Source organism: Hippopotamus amphibius, chromosome 10 (genome assembly GCF_030028045.1).
Source record: "Hippopotamus amphibius kiboko isolate mHipAmp2 chromosome 10, mHipAmp2.hap2, whole genome shotgun sequence".
Classification (NCBI taxonomy): Eukaryota; Metazoa; Chordata; class Mammalia; order Artiodactyla; family Hippopotamidae; genus Hippopotamus; species Hippopotamus amphibius.
The window spans coordinates 29,471,370-29,490,773 of NC_080195.1; the positions used below are offsets into that span (position 1 = coordinate 29,471,370).

The 19,404-nt window shown below is 41.5% G+C and overlaps 1 protein-coding gene across 9 annotated transcripts in view; it reads left to right on the forward strand.

Moving 5' to 3' along the window:
• The window catches only part of ASH2L (ASH2 like, histone lysine methyltransferase complex subunit), a 46,801-nt gene that overhangs the window by 5,645 nt on the left and 21,752 nt on the right, over positions 1 to 19,404 (forward strand). For all 9 annotated transcript variants that reach the window (XM_057697661.1, XM_057697662.1, XM_057697665.1 and 6 more), the window contains exons 6-14: positions 3,193 to 3,288; positions 3,955 to 4,050; positions 5,045 to 5,120; positions 7,327 to 7,420; positions 8,122 to 8,339; positions 13,880 to 14,047; positions 14,347 to 14,540; positions 17,588 to 17,680; positions 19,159 to 19,257. In XM_057697661.1, coding sequence (XP_057553644.1) covers positions 3,193 to 3,288; positions 3,955 to 4,050; positions 5,045 to 5,120; positions 7,327 to 7,420; positions 8,122 to 8,339; positions 13,880 to 14,047; positions 14,347 to 14,540; positions 17,588 to 17,680; positions 19,159 to 19,257 — 1,134 coding nt within the window. The remainder of the gene's footprint in view (positions 1 to 3,192; positions 3,289 to 3,954; positions 4,051 to 5,044; positions 5,121 to 7,326; positions 7,421 to 8,121; positions 8,340 to 13,879; positions 14,048 to 14,346; positions 14,541 to 17,587; positions 17,681 to 19,158; positions 19,258 to 19,404) is intronic.

Here is a 19,404-nt window from a genome sequence, read left to right on the forward strand (position 1 = left end):
ACCAGATGTGTAATCTCAGTTGAAAGACTTTGGGTTTGGGCTGGGTTCAAGTCCCAGCCACGTGGGTTCAACTCCCAATCAGGGTTTTGGCCAGGTCTGAGTCCCAGCATGTGGGTTCAAGTCCCAATCTAAGGTGCAAGGTTTCAGGACCAGGTGTGTGATCTCAAAAGACAGTGGGAGGGAGGGAGGGAGGAAAAAAAAGAGAGTGGGGGACTTCCCTGGGGGTCTAGTCATTAAGATTCCACGCTTCCCATGCAGGGAACATGGGTTTGATCATTGGTTGGGGAGCTAAGATTCCACATAATGCACATTAGGGCCAAAAACAAAAAACAAAACAAAAAACAAAAAAAAGAAGGATGACTCCTTAAATAGTTTTGATTGCTTTCCAGAAGCAGACAACTGTCTGTCCCACAGTTAATAATGAAATCTTGAGGTGAACCCTCTCAGCTTAGTTTGAGCTGTTTTGTGGTTGCCTGCCACAGGTTTCGTCCGGGGAAGAGGCCGGTTTATTAAAAAGACTTATCCTTTATTGTTAAGCTGGAAAACCACATGACTAAAGTCAGGACTCAGAATTAGATGATTAGTCCATCCGTGAGTCTTACCTACTATGACTCACAGTCAAAATTTTAGGTAAATTTTAGAACTTTGGAGTTTACTCTGTGACCTGGTATGTGTGCATATGTGCCCACTCTCATTTAAAAGTGAAGCACCCTCTGCTCTTTTCCCTCTGCACGCTGACATTTTCTATTCTAGTCAGTGCTAGTTTTGACCCGCAAAATTGATTTTATACCTTACTAATTGATTGCAACCTACAGTTTGAAAGACAGGGGTTGGGGAATTCCCTGGTGGTCCAGTGGTTAGGACACTGAGCTTCTACTGCAGGGGGCATGGGTTCAGTCCCTGGTTGAGGAACTAAGATCCTGCAAGCCTTGCGGCAAGGCAAAAAAAAAGACGTTGGTTGGTGCGGGGTGTTTGGTGAGACCGATAATATTCAAGATCAGCCTGACCAGGGCCTTTTCTACTAAACAGAGAGGTTAGGACTTAATCCTGTAAGCTGGAGGAGTCAGCAGAGGGGCCCCTTCCCCACCCCTTCATCCCCCCCCACCCCCCTTTTTTCCTGCATTAAAAAGAATGCATTTAAATAGAGGTATGCTGTGCTTAGATTTGCCTCTTAGGTTTTTTTTTTTCCTCCAAATTGTTATTTTGAATTTTTCAAATATACAGAAAAATTCACATAGTACAATGAACATGTGTTTTTTCTTTAGGCTTGCTAGCTGGTAACATTTTGCTGTGTTTGCCTTATCTCCCCATGTCTCTATGTTCCCCCTACGCTTATGTGAGACTAAATTGTAGATATTATACTTTACCCAATATTCCCTCATAACCACAATATGGTGGTCATACTGAAAAAACTTAATGTTGATGCAATACAGCTGTCTTATGTGTACAATTTATATTTTTGTGTACTGAGTGTGTATTTTCTCAATATTTTACTTGTCTGAGTAATATCCCTCTTAGCTTTTTCTTCCATCCAGGACCTGAACAAAGACCACACATTAAATGTAGTTGTAATGTCTCTTTCCTCTCTCGAACAGTCCCTTTATTTATTTTGCTTTGTTTTTTTGGTCTGCTCTAACATTTGAGATTTTGAAAAGCCTAGGTAGTTATTTGCCGTGATGCTCCTCAACTTGCATTTATCCGATTGTTTCCTTATGATTAGGCTCGGGTTAAACATTTCTGGCAAGAATATTATGTAGTAGTGTGTGTTTTTCTGGGTATCACATCAGAAGGTACAAGGTATTGCTTTGTTTTATTATTAGTGATCCTAAATTTGACCACTTGATTTCTGCATTGCAAAGAGACCCTTTTTCTTTATAATTAAATAATTCATGGGCTGAGACATCGAGTTTGCATGAATGTCTTGTTCTCGTAACCCTTTCAAGCAGTGGTGGTAGCAACCACTGATTATCCCATCCTGAATCAGTTAATAGAGTGGTCGCTGTAAAACAGAATACGTTTACTCGTTTACAGCTCTTCTGTAAAGAAGAGTGCCTCGCCTCTCGTTGTTGTTGTTGTTTTTAATTCTAAGAATCACTGATTTTTATTTTTTATTGTGGGGTTTCTGGATTTCTGATGCTCCGATTTGACCAGTGTAGCCCATCCCGGCTGACTCCTGACACGTTTTGATATGTCGCTATCAGTCTTTGAACTCTTTCTTACTGTCTGGAACAACAAAACATTCCAGTCTTTCCTTGTATTTTCCCTGAATCAACCTGGATCCTTTTAGTAAAGATCCCCTAAAGATTCACGGAATTGACTCTGGTGGAAGGTGTTAGTGGCGGACTAACTCTGGTGGGCTGGGGAGGCGGCCTAGGATGGGGGGAAGTCGCTGCCAGAGGATCAAGCTCAGACATTGTTTTAGTCCTACAAGCAGGCGCTGGCGAGGACCACAGGCAAAGCAGTGGGGGTGGAAGGGAGGCCTGATTAGTGAAAAGTTTCTGAAATTTAAAAATTCATTGGGTGACTGTTTAGATGCACAGGTTGTACGAGAAGAACAAGAGTGACTCCTGTCTCAAGCCTGTGATTCTGGATGATAGGTGATTCTGAATGTTAAGAGCAGATTTGTGAGGTGAGGTACAGAGTTCATTTGTGGTCACAAGAAGTCTGAGGTGCCTGGGGGATGTCCCAATGGAGATGTCTCCATCGGGGAGGAACAGGAGCTCAGGAGAGAGTGCTCGGGCGTCGTCTTCCAGATGGCAACCAAGAGAGCAGGGTGGATCTTTTCCCTTTAAGTGGATGTAAGCCCCATATGGCTAAGATTTGTTTATACTTATTTGAATCAGAATCTTTTGTTTTTTTTTTCCTTCTGCTGCGCCTTGTGGCATGTGGGATCTTAGCTCCTGGACCAGGGATTGAACCTGTGCCCCCTGCAGTGGAAGCTCAGAGTCTTAACCATTGGACCGCCAGGGAAGTCCCTGTATATACTTGTTTGAAATTCCCCACAACCTCTATGCTGTTTGCATGCAGTTATGTATTTGTTCAGTTTTTAAAAGGCAAAACATGGACTTGTCTTTTGATTCTGACAAGCTCTTTGAAAATGCTGCAGGGTTTTTTGTTTTTGTTTTTTTTTTTGGTGAGCATAATTTTGAAAGCAACTATAAAAGCTTTAATGTATTTTGTTTTAAAAATTAGGATATCATACCATTTATTGATAAATACTGGGAGTGCATGACAACCAGACAGAGACCTGGGAAGATGACATGGCCAAATAACATCGTTAAAACAATGGTAAGTAGGCTAAAACTGACTAGACTCAACACTTAGAAAACCAGTGTTCCTTGTAAGAATTTATATATATGTGTGTGTATTTATATATATTATTTTCTTGGTCTCACTGAAATAATGTGATGACTAAGAAAATGAGAACAACTTAGTATTAAATCTTGGAGGACAATTGTAAATTTTAATAGTTTTCACACAAAATCAGTAAGTTGCACATTGTGTCTTAAGTGGAGACATGGTAGTTTTACGTACGACGCAGAAACCTTTGTCCAGTGCACTCTGGCAAGTATAATTTTCTATTGAAATTGGAGACAGTTGTTTTCTTTGATTAAAAAAAACTGTTCTGACCATTACTGTCCTTCGAGAGAGCACCTGGGGAGAAGTCAGTGCGCACTGTTAACAGTGTGTATCTCTGTGAGATGCAGGGATGGGGGAGCGCTATGAAGGATGGTGGCTCTCATTTTTTTTAAGTGTCCCTGGTGTTTGAATTTTTTGATGGTCATGCCTTAAGTTTCTAATCAGGGAAAAAACAGTACTGTTGTGTGCCGGGGTTTTTTTGGCGGGGGGTTTCAAGATTTGGAGATTATACCTAGGAATTGGAGTTAGCGGTTAGTCATCCGTTTACTTTAAGTATAAAATTTCCAGTAATGCTAAGATACTGCTTCCTTGTAGAGTAAGGAAAGAGATGTATTCTTAGTGAAGGAACACCCTGACCCCGGGAGTAAGGACCCAGAAGAAGACTACCCCAAGTTTGGCCTTCTGGATCAGGTGCGTTAATATGCCTCAGAGTCCCCTTTTGATTTCTCAAGCCTTGGGGACAGAGAGAATCAGGCTTTGTTTACATTTGTATATACACCACTTATAAATGTCCGTAACCTGGTGGGCTCCAAATAAATGGCTCTTGTACCCGTGGAAAGAAAGAGCACTCCCCTTAGCCCGGGACACTGGTGTTTTAGTTCTGGCTCTTCCCTGGAGTGCTGATGTGATGCATGTCATTTTTATCTTTAACTTCCGTTTCCTCACTTGTAACACAAATATGCCATTCCAAGCTATTTCTCCTTTTCTTCCCATCTCAAATTTTGCTCCAAAATCATGTTACTCTGAAGAAAAACTTGCTGTGAAGAATTTGTATTATCTAGCATAACATGAGGAAATAGAAAGATTCCACTTTTTGTTTAAATAGCAGGGGTCACATTTAGCATCTCAGGAGGTCAAATCTTTCAGCTGTGCCTTAAAGTGTTTGATTTGCCAGCACTGAAAATTTAAGATTTCACCTAGAAATTCAGATTTCTGTCTTTTCTTGTAAAACGTAAAGCTCTGACTGCACTGGGTCTGGATTCCCACTGGGAGGTCTGCCCTTGGCCCGCCACCCCCATCCTCCACTCTACCCCCACCGGGTTGGTTGCCACTCATCCTCATTCTTTTTTTTCTTTTTTTAAATTTTTTGGCTGCTGCATGCAACATGTGGGATCTTAGTTCCCCAGCCAGGGATCAAAGCTGTGCCCCACTGCATTGGAAGCACCCATCCTTAACCACTGGACCACCAGGGAAGTCCCCACTCATCCTCGTTCTTAAACCACTTTGATCCTTACACTTGGCTGCCTCATTATTTGGTGATCCTTGAAGCATCTAAGTTTGGGACCTCTGCAGGTTTCAGAACCCAGGCTCTCATTCTGTTAGAATATTTCCTGTTTTTTTTGAGCGTCGCCAGGTTGGTTTGATTAGATAGCCTCCCTTTATAATTGAGTATTTTTCCGTCTAGGATCTTAGTAACATTGGTCCTGCTTATGACAACCAAAAACAAAGCAGTGCCGTGTCTACCAGTGGGAATCTAAATGGTAAGTGTTTAATGTCTCATTGATGAAATATTTGTAAGCTGTTGAATCCAGATGTGTCTAGAATTGGGCAGTCTTTGGGTTGACTCTTAAACTGGATATTTACTAAGGTGCTCTAAAGTCCAAATCTCAATTTTTAGGAACTAGCCAAGGATTTGACAAGTAGTAGTAGAGAAGAACTTTTTGTCACTTATACCACAGTTTGGTTTTAAGTGAAACAGATTTAGCATAAAACAAGGTACAATTTTAAGATCAAATTTACTGTGTTTATGTTAGACTCCCCATCTATCTTCATAACTAACCCTTAGTTTGGATTCAGTTGCTCTGCACTCTTTTTCCTTAATTCATCTGTTATTTAACAAACTTCCTGCCCATCTTCTAATTTTTCTTGCACTGAATCTTCAGCTTACTCACATGACAGCATTTCTGTGTTGAACACCCGCTGTAGCATGTTTTTCTATCTAATCCACCTAAGAGCAGGAAAGCCCTCTGCTACTAATGGTAATCTAATGAGAGTGGGTATAATGGGAGCTAGCTAGCTATGCATCTGACACATGGTGTCATTACCTTGTCTTTTGGAGTGGTAGCATCTTAAATATATAATCATTTCTACTGTTACTAATATTCTAAGATGGGTTGGAAATAATGAAGTGTATTGTTCATCTTTTTACATTATTTTATCCCCTTTTAGTAGTTAAAATTTGACAAATACATGGTGCCACTTCTGTTCTTCCAGGTGGAGCCTCTTTCGGAGGTGAATTCCTCCTCTGTCTTCTTTCAGCCTCTCAGACTTAAGTATTTTGTGGTTTGGAAAATGCTTTTTGCTGAGTTGTGGTAGAAGCTAAAACTAAGTTAAGATTTTAAAGCATTGTGCAAATGGTGGCAATAGCATTTGATATGAAACAGTAGTTCCGATTTAATGTTAGTGATTGGAAGCTTGTACGTTGTCATATTCTGCCTAACAAGGCCAGCAGTCCCCTTTGTGTTGCTTGTTTTGTTCAAGATGGATCTAAAACTTCCCCCAAAATAATTGAAATGCAGATGCCAGTAAAAACTTAATAGTTTTCTGATTAAAGTAACTCGAACTGGAGATGTCGATGTTGCATTGAGCCTTTTATGAGGACTAGGAATGACACCTGGTGTGTTTGTGAAAGGAAGTTCAGCATAAACCTGGTCCTGTCTATGCAGAATATGACCTGCCTTCAGTGTCTTGATCCTCTTTTTATTGCAGCAGAACTGCTGGTAATTTCCAAGCTTGCCCCAAATTAAGATACAGTACTTCATTGCAGTTGTTTACATAAAGGTGTTTTCCTACAGTTCAGGGATGTGTTCTGGAAGTTGGAAAAACAAACTAATTGAGAAGAATGACAACTGAACAAAAATTTCCAAGTACCTATTTCAGAAATGCACAAGGTAGTATTCCTTGTGGTCTTACTATGTAGCTCATTTTTTTTGTATAAAATTTATAAATTCTCTATTGATATTTTCTCTTAATTCCACAAGCCAGGTTAGTCTCACCTAAATTTGAGACATTGGTACAACTTTAATAATTGTAAAGATTGCCGACTAAATTTAAAGCCGCCGTTCCTGCTCGTGTCACACACCACCACACTGGATGGCTAGCAGCACTGGAGAGAAACACCTTTTTAGTACTTCTGTTTTTGTTTTCCATGTTTGGTGTACTTTTGTCTTGTTGGAAATTCAAGTTCAGTGCTTTAGCAGATACCGTGCCTCTATCATGTTTATGGGATATGCCGTGTGTAGTTCAAGCAAGTGTGCATCTCCTTATAGTGAGGATATCCTCTCCTTATGGATGTGTGTATTGATTGGGTGGAAAGAACTTTATCCATGCAGTTGTTTCTAGCTGTGGTTGTTTGGAATCTGAATGAGTGAAAATGCATTTGTGTCACATCCTCGAAAGTGTCCTGGTAGCTGCAGTTCATTTAAGAAGGGAAGGTGGAAACTGTAACACAACGTATCGTTAGTGCTAAGTTCACTGGATCTACTGCCAGAACCCAGCATTCTGGGCTTGAGAGCCACTCAGCAGACTTGCTCTGAACCAGGGTGAAGTCCAGTGTGCTTTTGGGCAGGCAGTGTTCCTGTGGTGTTACACAAATGCACGCTGGGAGTGTTAGTCCCCGTGGAGTGTCAGCACCCACTCAGGGCGTCTGTCACAGCTCATTGAACGTGATCTGCCTTTTCTTTAAAGGAGGAATTGCAGCGGGAAGCAGTGGAAAAGGAAGAGGAGCTAAGCGCAAACAGCAGGATGGTGGGACCACAGGGACCACCAAGAAGGCCCGGAGGTGGGCAGAACACCCACCCCACCCACCACTGTTAAGAGTGCTCTCTGGGGCTGGCAAAGTCCATCTGCGGGGAAAGAGCTCAGGTGTCTGAGGGCACGAGCCTGTCCCTTTTTCTCAAATTAAGCCCCAGGCCAGGTGTTCTGTTTTAGGAAATTGTTACTAAGTGAAACAGCCCTGGGGCGGCACCCTGTGGTGATTTACCTGGGAATGAAGTTCCATTGAGGCATCTTGAGAAAAGGTAGATGGGCCAGAGGGAGTGAAACCAATTTTGAATCTTAGCTCTTTTACATAAACTTTTTGCCTCTCCCCTCTCATGTCTGTTCCCTTCCTTCACTTTGTTCAGTGGTAAGGTGGCAAAATCCAGGTCATTTCTTATTCAGACTGGAAACAGGTAGTAAGTGCTCATATCTCTGAGTTTCTGTTCATTAGTTATAGTAATAAATATGCTGGAGGAGACTGCCCTTGTTCCTCTGCACCTTCTCGCCTGTGATGTACTGGGTCAGTTTCGCAGGTATGCATACAGCCTAAAGTAGTTTGCGTTTCCCTGTTTTGCCTGCAGAGGGCAGGGTGATCTTTCTGAATAATGAAAAGCCTTTGAAGTTGCATATGTTCCAATAAACCTGAGGCCCTTCTTACAGAATTGAAAGTACTGGCGCTAGAAGGGGTTTTAGTTTCTTGACTGTATTTTTTCCTTTCTGCAGTGACCCTTTGTTTTCTGCTCAGCGCCTTCCCCCTCATGGCTACCCCTTGGAACACCCGTTTAACAAAGATGGCTATAGGTATATTCTAGCTGAGCCCGATCCCCACGCCCCTGACCCTGAGAAGCTTGAACTCGACTGCTGGGCAGGAAAACCGATTCCTGGAGACCTCTACAGAGCCTGCTTGTACGAACGGGTTTTGTTAGCCCTACATGATCGAGGTAGGTAAGCTGTTAATGTCCGTGTGGGACCCAGTGTTACTTTGAACTGCTGTTGTCAGCTCTTTCCCGTCTAGAATTAGATGGACACATCAGTCTGCTACCACTTCCTCCTTGCCCCCATCTCTGACTAGACCCAGCCAGGACGTGCAAGAAATAACTTCCTCCTTGTCTCTTCTTATAAGCTTTAGCCATTTACGTATAGTATATGGTTTTTTTTAACTTTTTGTTTTGAACTAATTTTAAAGTTGCAAAAATGATACAATTTCCATATATCCCTCATCAAGCTTCTCCTAATAATAAGATCTTACACAACCATAGTACAGTTATCAAAACCAGGAGATTGACAGTGGTAAATGCTATGAATGAAACTAAAGATTTTGTTTAAATTTCACCAGTTTTTCCACTAGTGCCTCTTTTCTAGGATCTCACATTGCATGCAGTTACTTCTCCTTTATCTCTTGCAGTGTCAGTTACTTTGTTGATGGTTCCTCAGTGAGGACCTGTCTGACTTTTTTTCATGCCTAGACTGAGGTTGTGCAGTTTTTTGGAAGAACACTGCAGACATGAATCCTTCCCATTGCATAACCTCATGGGCGTGTGATGTTGACGTGTCTTATTATCGGCTGTGTTGACATGATCATTGGTTGGAGTGATTTCTGCTGTCTTTCTCTACTGTCTTTCCCTTTGTAGTTCATAAATATCTTAGGGAAAGACACATCGAGGCTATGCAAGTATCCTGTTTCTCTGTAAAGTTTTGCCCACTAACTTTAGCATCCATCAGTGGATCTTGGCAACAGTTGTTAACGTGTTTGCCTGATCATTTGCTCTTTTTTCCTTCCTTCCTTTGTTTATTATTTAATTGATTATTTTTATCAGTGTGCACTTAACAGATATTTATTTTGTTACTCAAATTACCCCGGCTTTGGCAATTAGGAACTTATTTAAGTTGGTTCCTGTGTTTTCTTTCTTTTCTTTCTTTTTTTTTTTTAATTTTTTAAATTGAAGTATCGTTGACTTACAATATTGTATTAGTTTGAAGTGTACAACATAGTGATTCAATATTTTCATAGATTATACTCCATTTAAAATTATTACAAAACAATGGCTGTATTTCCTATTGGTGTACAATATATCTTTAAAGCATAATTATGTTATTTTGTTTCTTTGTTTTTAATTAGAGTATAGTTGCTTTATTTATTGTTTATTTTTTATTGGGTATTTGTTTTATACATAGTGATTTGTACCCCTTGATCCCCTACCTGTATCTTGCCCCTCCCGCCTCCCTTTCCCCCGGTAACCACTAGTCTGTTTTCTACATCTGTCTCTTTCTGTTTTGTTATGTACATTCATTTGGTTTTTTAGATTCCACATATAAACGATAACAGAGTGTTTGTCTTTCTCTGTCTGATTTATTTCACTGAGCTTAATACCCTCCAGGTCCACCTACATTGTTGCAAATGGAATCTTGCGTCCTTTTGATAAACTCCATCTTGCTGGCTTCACAAGATGTTTTTGGTTCATCTCATGTTTTCCATGCTGCAGGCCAAGTATCAGCTACTTCTCCAAAGAGTCTGGGTTCCTTTGATTGGAGAACGGTGTTTAGAAATGTCGATGTGGGCATTTGGTATGCTCACTGTTACAGGATGTCAGCCCTTGGCTCCCTCAGGGGACAGAGGTGGGAAACACGTGTCCGTATCCTAACTGACACATAATACATGCCTATACCGAGTTTACTCTACTACCTTGGATTTTAATCAAACACCTCAGGGTTGTTCCAGCCTTCCACCTTTCTGTATGACTTCTTTCTCCAGCAGTGAGAAACCTGACTCTAATTACCTACAAAACATTTTCTTACTTGTTCACGTCTAATATGCACATAAGGTGGTTTGAGAATTGCACACCGCTGTAGGAAACATTCACTAACTAGATTACAGCATTTATGTACAGCCCTTTCTGTCTTAGCCTTGCATCTCCCATCAGGATACTGCTGACTTAGATTAGTTCTTGTCTTCCCCACCTCCTTCCGGGTGGCTGTGTTTTTCTTTTGTAATACGATAGGCTCATTCGTTAGTGTTGGTGTGTGGTTTGGGGTTCTCTCACATCTTGGGAGCGTGTGTATGTATGTCGGGGAGAGTGTAAAGGGTACGTGCAACATTCCTGTGGTTCTGAGAGTTACTGTTGTTCACAAGGGTTTACTCAGAGTGTCACTCCCTCCTCATCCCTGCTACCCCACTCTCATTTCCCGTTTTTTCCCCCACTTCCCCCCCACCCTCTACCTAACCAGTCTCTTTACTTTCTAGTTCATCCTTGCTGTATTTCTTCTGCCAGGCGCTCACACACGTGTATTTCCTTTCATCTCCTTTTCCCATGCACGAAGGGCGGCGCACCATAGACAGTCTTGCATTTGGCTTCAGGTTCTTAGTTACTCCATGCCACTCGGGTACACGTGGCCATGATGCCCTTTCACCACTGAGAACTCTATTGTGTATTTCTTACAAACAAGGACATTCTCTTCATGTTATCTAGTGCTGCACAATGAATTACCATAAAACTTAGCAGTCGAAAACTACCAGCGTTTATTGTCCCAGTTTCTGAGGGTTGGGAATCTGGGAGCAGCTTAGCCGTGTGGTCTGGCTCAGGAAAACTCAGGAGATTGCAGTCAAGCTCTTAGCTGGGGCTGGCGGTCTACTTCCAAGATGGCTCAGTCATGTGGCTTTGACGGGACACCCTCAGACCCTTGCTGTGTGGGCCTCTCCATAGACTGCGAATCTGCGCTCGCCCATGGAAGCTCACTTCCCCCAGAGCAAGTGACCCAGGAGAGCTGTAGACAGTGTGACTTGTCTTGAAGTTGAACAGTCACTTCAACTCCATTATATTTGTTAGAAATTAGTCACTAAATTCAGCCCACAGTCAAGTGGAGGGAGATTAGGCTCCACCTCTTGAAAGAAGGATATCAAAGAACTAGTGGATATTCTTTTAAACGTTCACGTTCTTACAGAACTGACACACAGCCATCAAAATCAGGAAATTAGCATCTGATTACTACTGTCCAACGCGCATATTCTATCCAGGTTTCTCCAGTTGGTCCAGAATGACCATTATAGCAAAAGGGAGGTCCAGTTGAGACTCATTTGCTGCATTTAGTTGTCGTGAGTCTTGAGTCTGGAACAGTTTCTCCATCTTTCCTAGACTATGACCTTGATGATTTTTGAAAGTTAGAAGGCAGTTATTTTACAGAGTATCCCTCAGTTTGGTTTCATCTGGTTCCTCGTAGTCCGAGTTTTGCATCTTCAACAGGAATATCACAAAAATAATCTCATATACTGCATCCTGTCAGGTGGTGCAGGACTTGAATGGGTCCCATTACTGGCGGTGTCCACTGATCATTTGGCTAAGGTGGTATCTGTCAGGTTTATCCACTGTGAAGTTACCCTTTTTCCCTTTGTAATTAAAAAGTGTTTTGTGAGGAGCTGAACCCTTTAGTATCCTGTTCTGTCAGGGACACTTGCCTTGCTAAGCCCCACCTAATGGCTTTAGGACTGAATTGCTCAGGAAGGGGTAGAGGAAGAAAGAAGTATTTGTATTTGAGGAGGTCGAATTTGCCAGATACCTAAGAAAGTTCTGTTAAACAACATGCATTTAATTTAGGGACGTTATCATTGTATCTCCTGAGCACAAGAGCCATCGTGGTGTCACAGAAAGAGTGCAGGGCCAGGGCTTCAGTCAGGCTCTGCCAACAGGGCTGTGATCTTGAATAGCCACGTGGTCTGCTTCCCCCTCTGCACAGGAAGTGGGAGCTGCGAGGGGGAGTCTCTCTACTTACGTACCTACCTACCCATCCAAGAAAGTACTTCATGAATCATAAGGCCTTTATAAAAGCTAATTAATCTAAAGTTTGTGCTTCTTCAAGTAGAATTCAGACAAGTCATAGAGTGTTACTATTTCAAATGCTTTTCCCTTAGTTAAATCTTAATTGGGTTGGAGATGTTTCTATATCCATAAAATCAACCTACATAGCACGAAAGTACTCTCCCACCTTTTATCATTTTTTTCTTCACTTCCAAATCACAGTGTCCCTTCCAGTTGGTTTAGACTGTCCCCTTATGTTACATACTGGTCTCTTAGTGAAGTAAGATGCAAACTATATACACAGGTAGAGACATGAATACAATGAATTTCCATATAGCTTTTATCCAGGTTTGACAGTTCTCAAGGTTTTGCCATATTTGTTTTATCTGGTCCTTTATTTCATTGTCTTTCTCTTTCTTTAATTTTTAAGAAGTAAATCTCACCCTATATACTCTTTTTTATAATTAATTATTTTGACTGCGCTGGGTCTTAGTTGCGGCACACAGTATCTCTTAGTTGCAGCATGCAGACTTCCTGGTTGCAGCACGCATGTGGGATCTAGTTCCCTGACCAGGGATCGAACCCGGGCCCCCCGCATTGGGAGCACCGAGCCTTACCCACTGGGTCACCAGGGAAGTCCCTCACTCTATATACTCTTAAAAAATATGCATCTCTGAAAAGTATGGAGTTTTCTTTTATAACCACAAGGCTCTTATCACACTTCGCAAAACAGATAATTCCTTGTCATCTGAATTCAGTCCAAATCAGATTTCCTTGATTGTCTCAAATATCTTTTCACAAAATACTTGTTAATTACAAAGGAGAAATAGTAATTTTATAGTGGAGAAACCTGGAAGGCATGACCTTAACCAAGTGATCAGAGTTTAATATCACCATTTGGACAGCATGTACTCCCTGACCTGGTGCACTGAGAGGCCTGGCCGTACAGCAGTGCTGTGCTGGCAGAGGCATGACCTGGACTCAGACAGGAGGAAACATCAGACAGACCTGTTTGAGGGACATTCTACAAACCAAGTGACCAGTACCCTTCAGAATGTCAGGGTCACGGAAGACCTGAGGAGACATGACAACTAGATGAAATGGGGGATCTTGGATTAGATCCTGGAACAAAAAAAAGGATATTATTTGGATAATTGGCTTAACTCAAAAGTGACCTGTAGATTAGTTTAACAGTGTCGTGGCAATATTAATTTTCTGGGTTTTTTTGTTTTTAATTCTCTGGTTTTGATCCTTGTGTGATAGTCATAGATGGTGTTTATATTTGGGGAAGCTGAGTGAAGGACATGTGAGGACTTTACTGCTTTTGAAAGTATGAAATTGTTTCAAATAAAAAGTCTCTTAAAGGATGGTTTATTCACATCAGGAATAAACACATTACACGTGGTTTCTTATATTTTAGGGAATAGACAGTATAATTAATTTTAACCTGGCGTCTTAAATAGTCACATTTAATAAAAACTGATTACTCAACAGTTTTCTTCCTTTTTCTTTCTCTCTCCTCCTTTGTCTATATCTTGAGATTTTTAAACTCCTGAACTATAATATTTCAAATTCCTGACTTGATATTTCTGATTTTTTATTTCGTTGTACTGGACGGTAAGAGTTTGTGGCCGTTGTCTCCAGATATTTCAAGTAAGTTCAGACCTTTGTTTCCCTCTCCATCACTGCAGCTCCCCAGTTAAAGATCTCCGATGACCGGCTGACTGTGGTCGGGGAGAAGGGCTACTCTATGGTCCGGGCTTCTCATGGGGTTCGGAAAGGTGCCTGGTACTTTGAAATCACGGTGGATGAGATGCCTCCGGACACCGCCGCCAGACTGGGCTGGTCCCAGCCGCTAGGTGAGCTGGGGCTGCGAGACGGACGTGGAACAGGTGGGGAGGTAAGGGACCATCTGGCTAAGCTTCACGACTTTTAGGCTTATTGGGCTGTGGGCATAAAATTCAATTCCTGAGGGATTAGGTGGTTTGTAGTTCCTAGGAATATCTATTTATAATTCGTTGCTTGTAAGAAATAATTTGTTAGGCATTTTACAAAACTGGCAAAAAAGTAAAAATAAAAAAGGAGTAGAATCTTTTCCCTTAGCAAACCAGAGTTGCCTTGCAGTCCTGACTTCCTGTATATCTTTTTATTGGGACAGGTAACCTTCAAGCTCCCTTAGGTTATGATAAATTTAGCTATTCTTGGCGGAGCAAAAAGGGAACCAAATTCCACCAGTCCATTGGCAAACACTACTCTTCTGGCTATGGACAGGGAGACGTCCTGGGATTTTATATCAGTCTTCCCGAAGACACGGAGACAGCCAAGTCCCTGCCCGATACCTATAAAGATAAGGTGAGTCTGTCCTCCCAAGAGATTCCAGGTTTGAAGACCCCTGGGAGCTGATGCCTCCAGCTGTGTGTTCTCTTATAATGCTTATCCATTTACACCTTTCCCAGCATTTCATTTTGAATATTTTAAGACATAACAAAGTTGAAAGAATTTAAAAGTCACTATCCAAATACCCATCACCTGGATTCTACCATTAATGTTATCCATTCATTCCTCCACCCACACGCCCACTTGTTCATCCATGTTTTTTAACCCCCACCACGTAGTTCAGGACGCATATCATTAGGGTTTAACCTTTGTTTAGGTTTTTTCTTTTGATATAAAATTTACATAAAATGAAATGTACAAACTAAGTACGTTCACTTTGAGTTTGACCCAAACCCCTCCATCCCAGTCAGTCCCAGCTCCCACCTCCACTCAGGCAGCCACTGTTGAGAGTTTTTTCCCCCCATCATAATTCTGTTCCATTAGTTGTGCTTGTTCTTGAGCTCACGTAAATGGAATCATGCAGTGTGTGGTCTTTTGTGTCTGGCTTTTATTGTTTGGCATAATGCTTGTTGAGATTCTTACGTGTTGTTACAGGAATCTGTGGTTTGTTCCTTTTTACTGAAGAGTAGGTTCCATTGTGTGACACCACAGTGCTCACCCATATTCCTGCTGATGGACACTGGGGCTGTTTCAAGTTTGAGGTCATTATAAAGTTGCTATGCATATTCTTATACGATCTTTTTGTCAACATGTTTTCATTTCTTTTTAGTCATTGCCTAGAAATAGAATTACTGGGTTACATTCAGTTTTGTAAGAACCTGTCAGACTCTCTGATCCCATTCACAGTGTAGGAGTATTTTAGTTGCACTATATCCTCGCTAGCATTTGTTGTTATCAAACTTAATTTTAGCCACTTTGGTGGGTGTGTAGTAGTATCCCGTTTGGTTTAAATTAACATTTGTTTGGTGACTAATGTTGAGCATTTTTTCATGTGCTTACTGGCCATTCATCTGTCTTTTGTGCAGTTTCTGTTCAGATATTTTGACTTTTTAAAAAAATTGGGTTGTTTGTCTTCTTAATGAGTTGTAGGAGTAGTTCATATATTCTAGATTACAGTCCTTTGTTGGAAATGGCTTTTTAAAAAATATTTTTCTCCTACTCTGTGTCTTGTCTATTCATTTTCTGAATGGTATCTCCTAATGAACTGAAGTTCTTAATTTTTATGACATTCATCTCAGATTTTTCTTTACCATGATATTGCTTTCTATGAATTAATAAATCTTTGCCTGCTGTCAAGTCATGAAGATACTCTTCCATGTTTCTTTGAAAACATTGTTTTAGCTCTTACATCTAGGTTTCTGATCTACCTTGAGTTCATTTTGTGTATGGTGTGGAGTAGAGGTCAAGGTTAATTTTTTTTTTCCTTTGTAGATACCCACTTATTCTAGCCCCATTTTTTGAAAACTCCTTTATTTCCTTGGTGCCTTTTGTGACAATCAAATGACTGTGGAGGTCTATTCCTGGGCTCTCTGTTCCATCAGTCTGTGTGTTGACCTGTACTTATGCCAGCACCACACTGTCCTGATTATGGTAGCTTTAGAGTAAGTCTTTAAATCGGGTGGTATCTGTCCTCCAAGGTTGTTCTGATAACAAGTGGTCAGATCGTGCTCTCATCACTCCCCCCACCACCTGGAACCTTAAACCACACAAGGGCTGCAGTTACCACAAGGATACTGTAGCAGTCCTTAACATTGTTTACTTTTTCATTTCCATTATAAAAGTTTGCTTTTAATTGGAATAAGCAATTATTCATATGTTCATAAATGGAATATGTTCATAAAATGGAATAGTGTGGATCTGTTCAAAAGCTACATATATACAGATATAAAGTGACTTTGGGCATCTATTGTTGAATGAAAAGTCAGGATACAAGTCAGAATGGATCATATGCTACCATTTGTATGCCTTTTAATTTTGAAGATATTAATATATGCAAAGACTCTGTAGAAGGATACCAGGACACTGGAACAGCAATTGCTTTCGGCAGTAGGAAACTGAGTGTTGAGGGACATGGGGGAAGGGGGAGAGATAGTCTTCAGTTTATGTTCTTGTATACCTTTTGAATTTTTTTCACCATACTCAGTATATATATATGCGTGAAGAAATTCAAATTAAAAAAAATTAACGTCAGGGAGTTCCCTGGCAGTCCAGTGGTTAGGACTGCTCGCTTTCACTGCTGAGGGTACGGGTTCCATCCCTGGTCGGGATTCCATCATGTGCCGTGGCCAAAAAACAAAGTAATGTCGGGACTTCCCTGGTGGCACAGTGGTTAAGAATCCGCCTGCCAATGCAGGGGACATGGGTTTGATCCCTGCTCCAGGAAGATCCCACATGCCTTGGAGCAACTAAGCCTGTGCGCCACAAATACTGAGCCTGTGCTCTAGAGCCCGTGAGCCAAACTGCTGAGCCTCAGTGCCACAGCTACTGAAGTCCACGTGCCTAGAGCCTGTGCTCCGCAACAAGAGAAGCCACTGCAATGAGAAGCCCGTGCACTGCAACAGAGTAGACCCCGCTCTCCGCAACTAAAAAAAGCCCATGCACAGCAACAAAGACCCTACACAGCGAATAAAATAAATAAATAAAATAAAAAAATAATAATGTCATATGTTTACCTGGGAGTGAATAATTAAAGAGTCTTCCTGGGTGTGAATAGTTAAACAGTGTCTTGGGAACCCATAAAAAAAGGAGTGACCCAGAGACCACCTGTGGGAGAAACAGGTAGAGAACTAGGAGGGAAGGAAGTGGCTGCCAAATCTTAGGGCCTTTTGTGAAAATATTTGCATGTGCCATCTGGTGATTCTTAAGACCACATAGTTGTCAAAGTCTAACAAAGCTGACTGTAGAGATTTCAGATTTCTGTTCGGAACACAAGGACTCAGTGCTATTTGTGTGAATCTGGCTTTTTTTTTTGCTTTTTTTTTTTTTTTTTACTTTTTTTCATGATGATGTAGCTGGTGCTTCATTGTTCCTTTTTTTTCTTTTTTTTCTCTTTTGGTTTCAAGGCTTTGATAAAGTTCAAGAGTTATTTGTATTTTGAAGAAAAAGACTTTGTGGATAAAGCAGAGAAGAGCCTAAAGCAGACTCCCCATAGCGAGGTGAGTCATGGTTATCAAAATGCCAGAATTAGAAGAATTTGCACATCGGGTCCATGTTCCTTATTTAAAAAGTGAGGGAACTGAGGCCCACGGGAGGGAAGAAGGGATTTCTGCTCACACGGCAGCGGTAGGGCCAGCACACTGTCCTGCCTACCGTGTTTCGTTCTTTCTGGGATACCTGCGTTGCCATGAGAGGGATGGCCTGGATTATTAGAGGAAAGAGTGTAAAGCAGTGGCTGGAAAGAAAGTCTGCAAGCAATTGAGGAGGCAAGTCAGAAATACGTATCCTTTATCAGAGGAGGTATCAAGTGCAGAGGGAGAAAACTGGAATAGGAGATGCGGGGCCTCGCTGTGTGACCCAGGGGCAGCAGGGGCTCTGATGGCCTGTTCAGTGTCTTCTAGAACTTTCCCTGCCTCCTTTCTCCAGCGCTGTTGGGAAGAAAGTTCTGAGCTGGGAACATTTTTCCATAAAAATGCTTTGAAGCCACATGCGACAGTAATAGAAGCAAATGCAGGAGAAATAAACTAGGGCTCCGGTTGTTTTTAGGAAAGAAGTAGTAAAAGGGAAACAGTTAATTGAGTTAAGGAGATGACACAGCTAGAAAGTACAACCATGCAGAAGATGGCTCTTGCTGGGAAGAAGAGGCAGAGAAAGTTACTTCAGAAAAAGGAGCCTTTTCTGAAGTCCGTCTGTAGTGGTTAAGAGAATATTCAGGATGATTTCGAGAGAGAAGAGAAAGAAATGAGGACTTAGAGACGCTGACAGATCTCTTGAGGTTTTCAGAGTAGAAAAGCAGAAGTGAGGACCTTTGGCAAAGGAAAGGGACTAACAAATAAGCTTAAAAGGGTTTTAGTCCTGGGCTTCCCTGGTGGTGCAGAGGTTAAGAATCCGCCTGCCAATGCAGGGGACACGGGTTTGAGCCCTGGTCCAGGAAGATCCCACATGCCAAGGAGCAGCTAAGCCCGTGCGCCACAAGTACCGAGCCTGTGCTTTAAAGCTCACGAGCCACAACTACTGAAGCCTGCGCACCTAGAGTCCGTGCTCTGCAACAAGAGAAGCCCACGCAATGCAACGAAGAGCAGTGCTTGCTTGCCACAACTAGAGAAAGCCCACGCATAGCAACGAAGACCCAACACAACCAAAAAAATTAGTTATAAAAAAAAGGGCTTAGTTCCAAGGGATCAATGGAAGACCAATTACCTTTTATAAATATAATGAAGAACAGAAAGTGGAACTGTTTGGTATAAGTAGCATAGGAATTCAGAAAGCAAATAAACCTGAGGACCAGATATGCTCTGAAAAACCTTTATATAAGGTATTATATAAATGTCAGCTTTTGCTATTACCCAGGCTATATGCTATTTTTAGAATTCCTTAGAAGTGCTGCCACCATACTGCTAGTAAAGTGTTCTCCAGCCGAGTTCTTTTTCAGTTTGTTCTTTAAAATTCTGAAGTAAAACCATGGTTTTTGTTTCAGATAATTTTTTATAAAAATGGTGTCAATCAAGGTGTGGCTTACAAAGATATTTTTGAGGGGGTTTACTTCCCAGCCATCTCGCTGTACAAGAGCTGCACGGTATGTATTGTCTGTTCATTTGTTCATCCTGTGAACACAACTGGAGGGAGATGGGTGAACCGTTTTTTTGAAAGAGCCATTGGTCGGTTTCTAGAAAGAAATGTGCAAGGCCTAGGAGTGGGATGGGAGCGTGTTCCTGCTGTTACT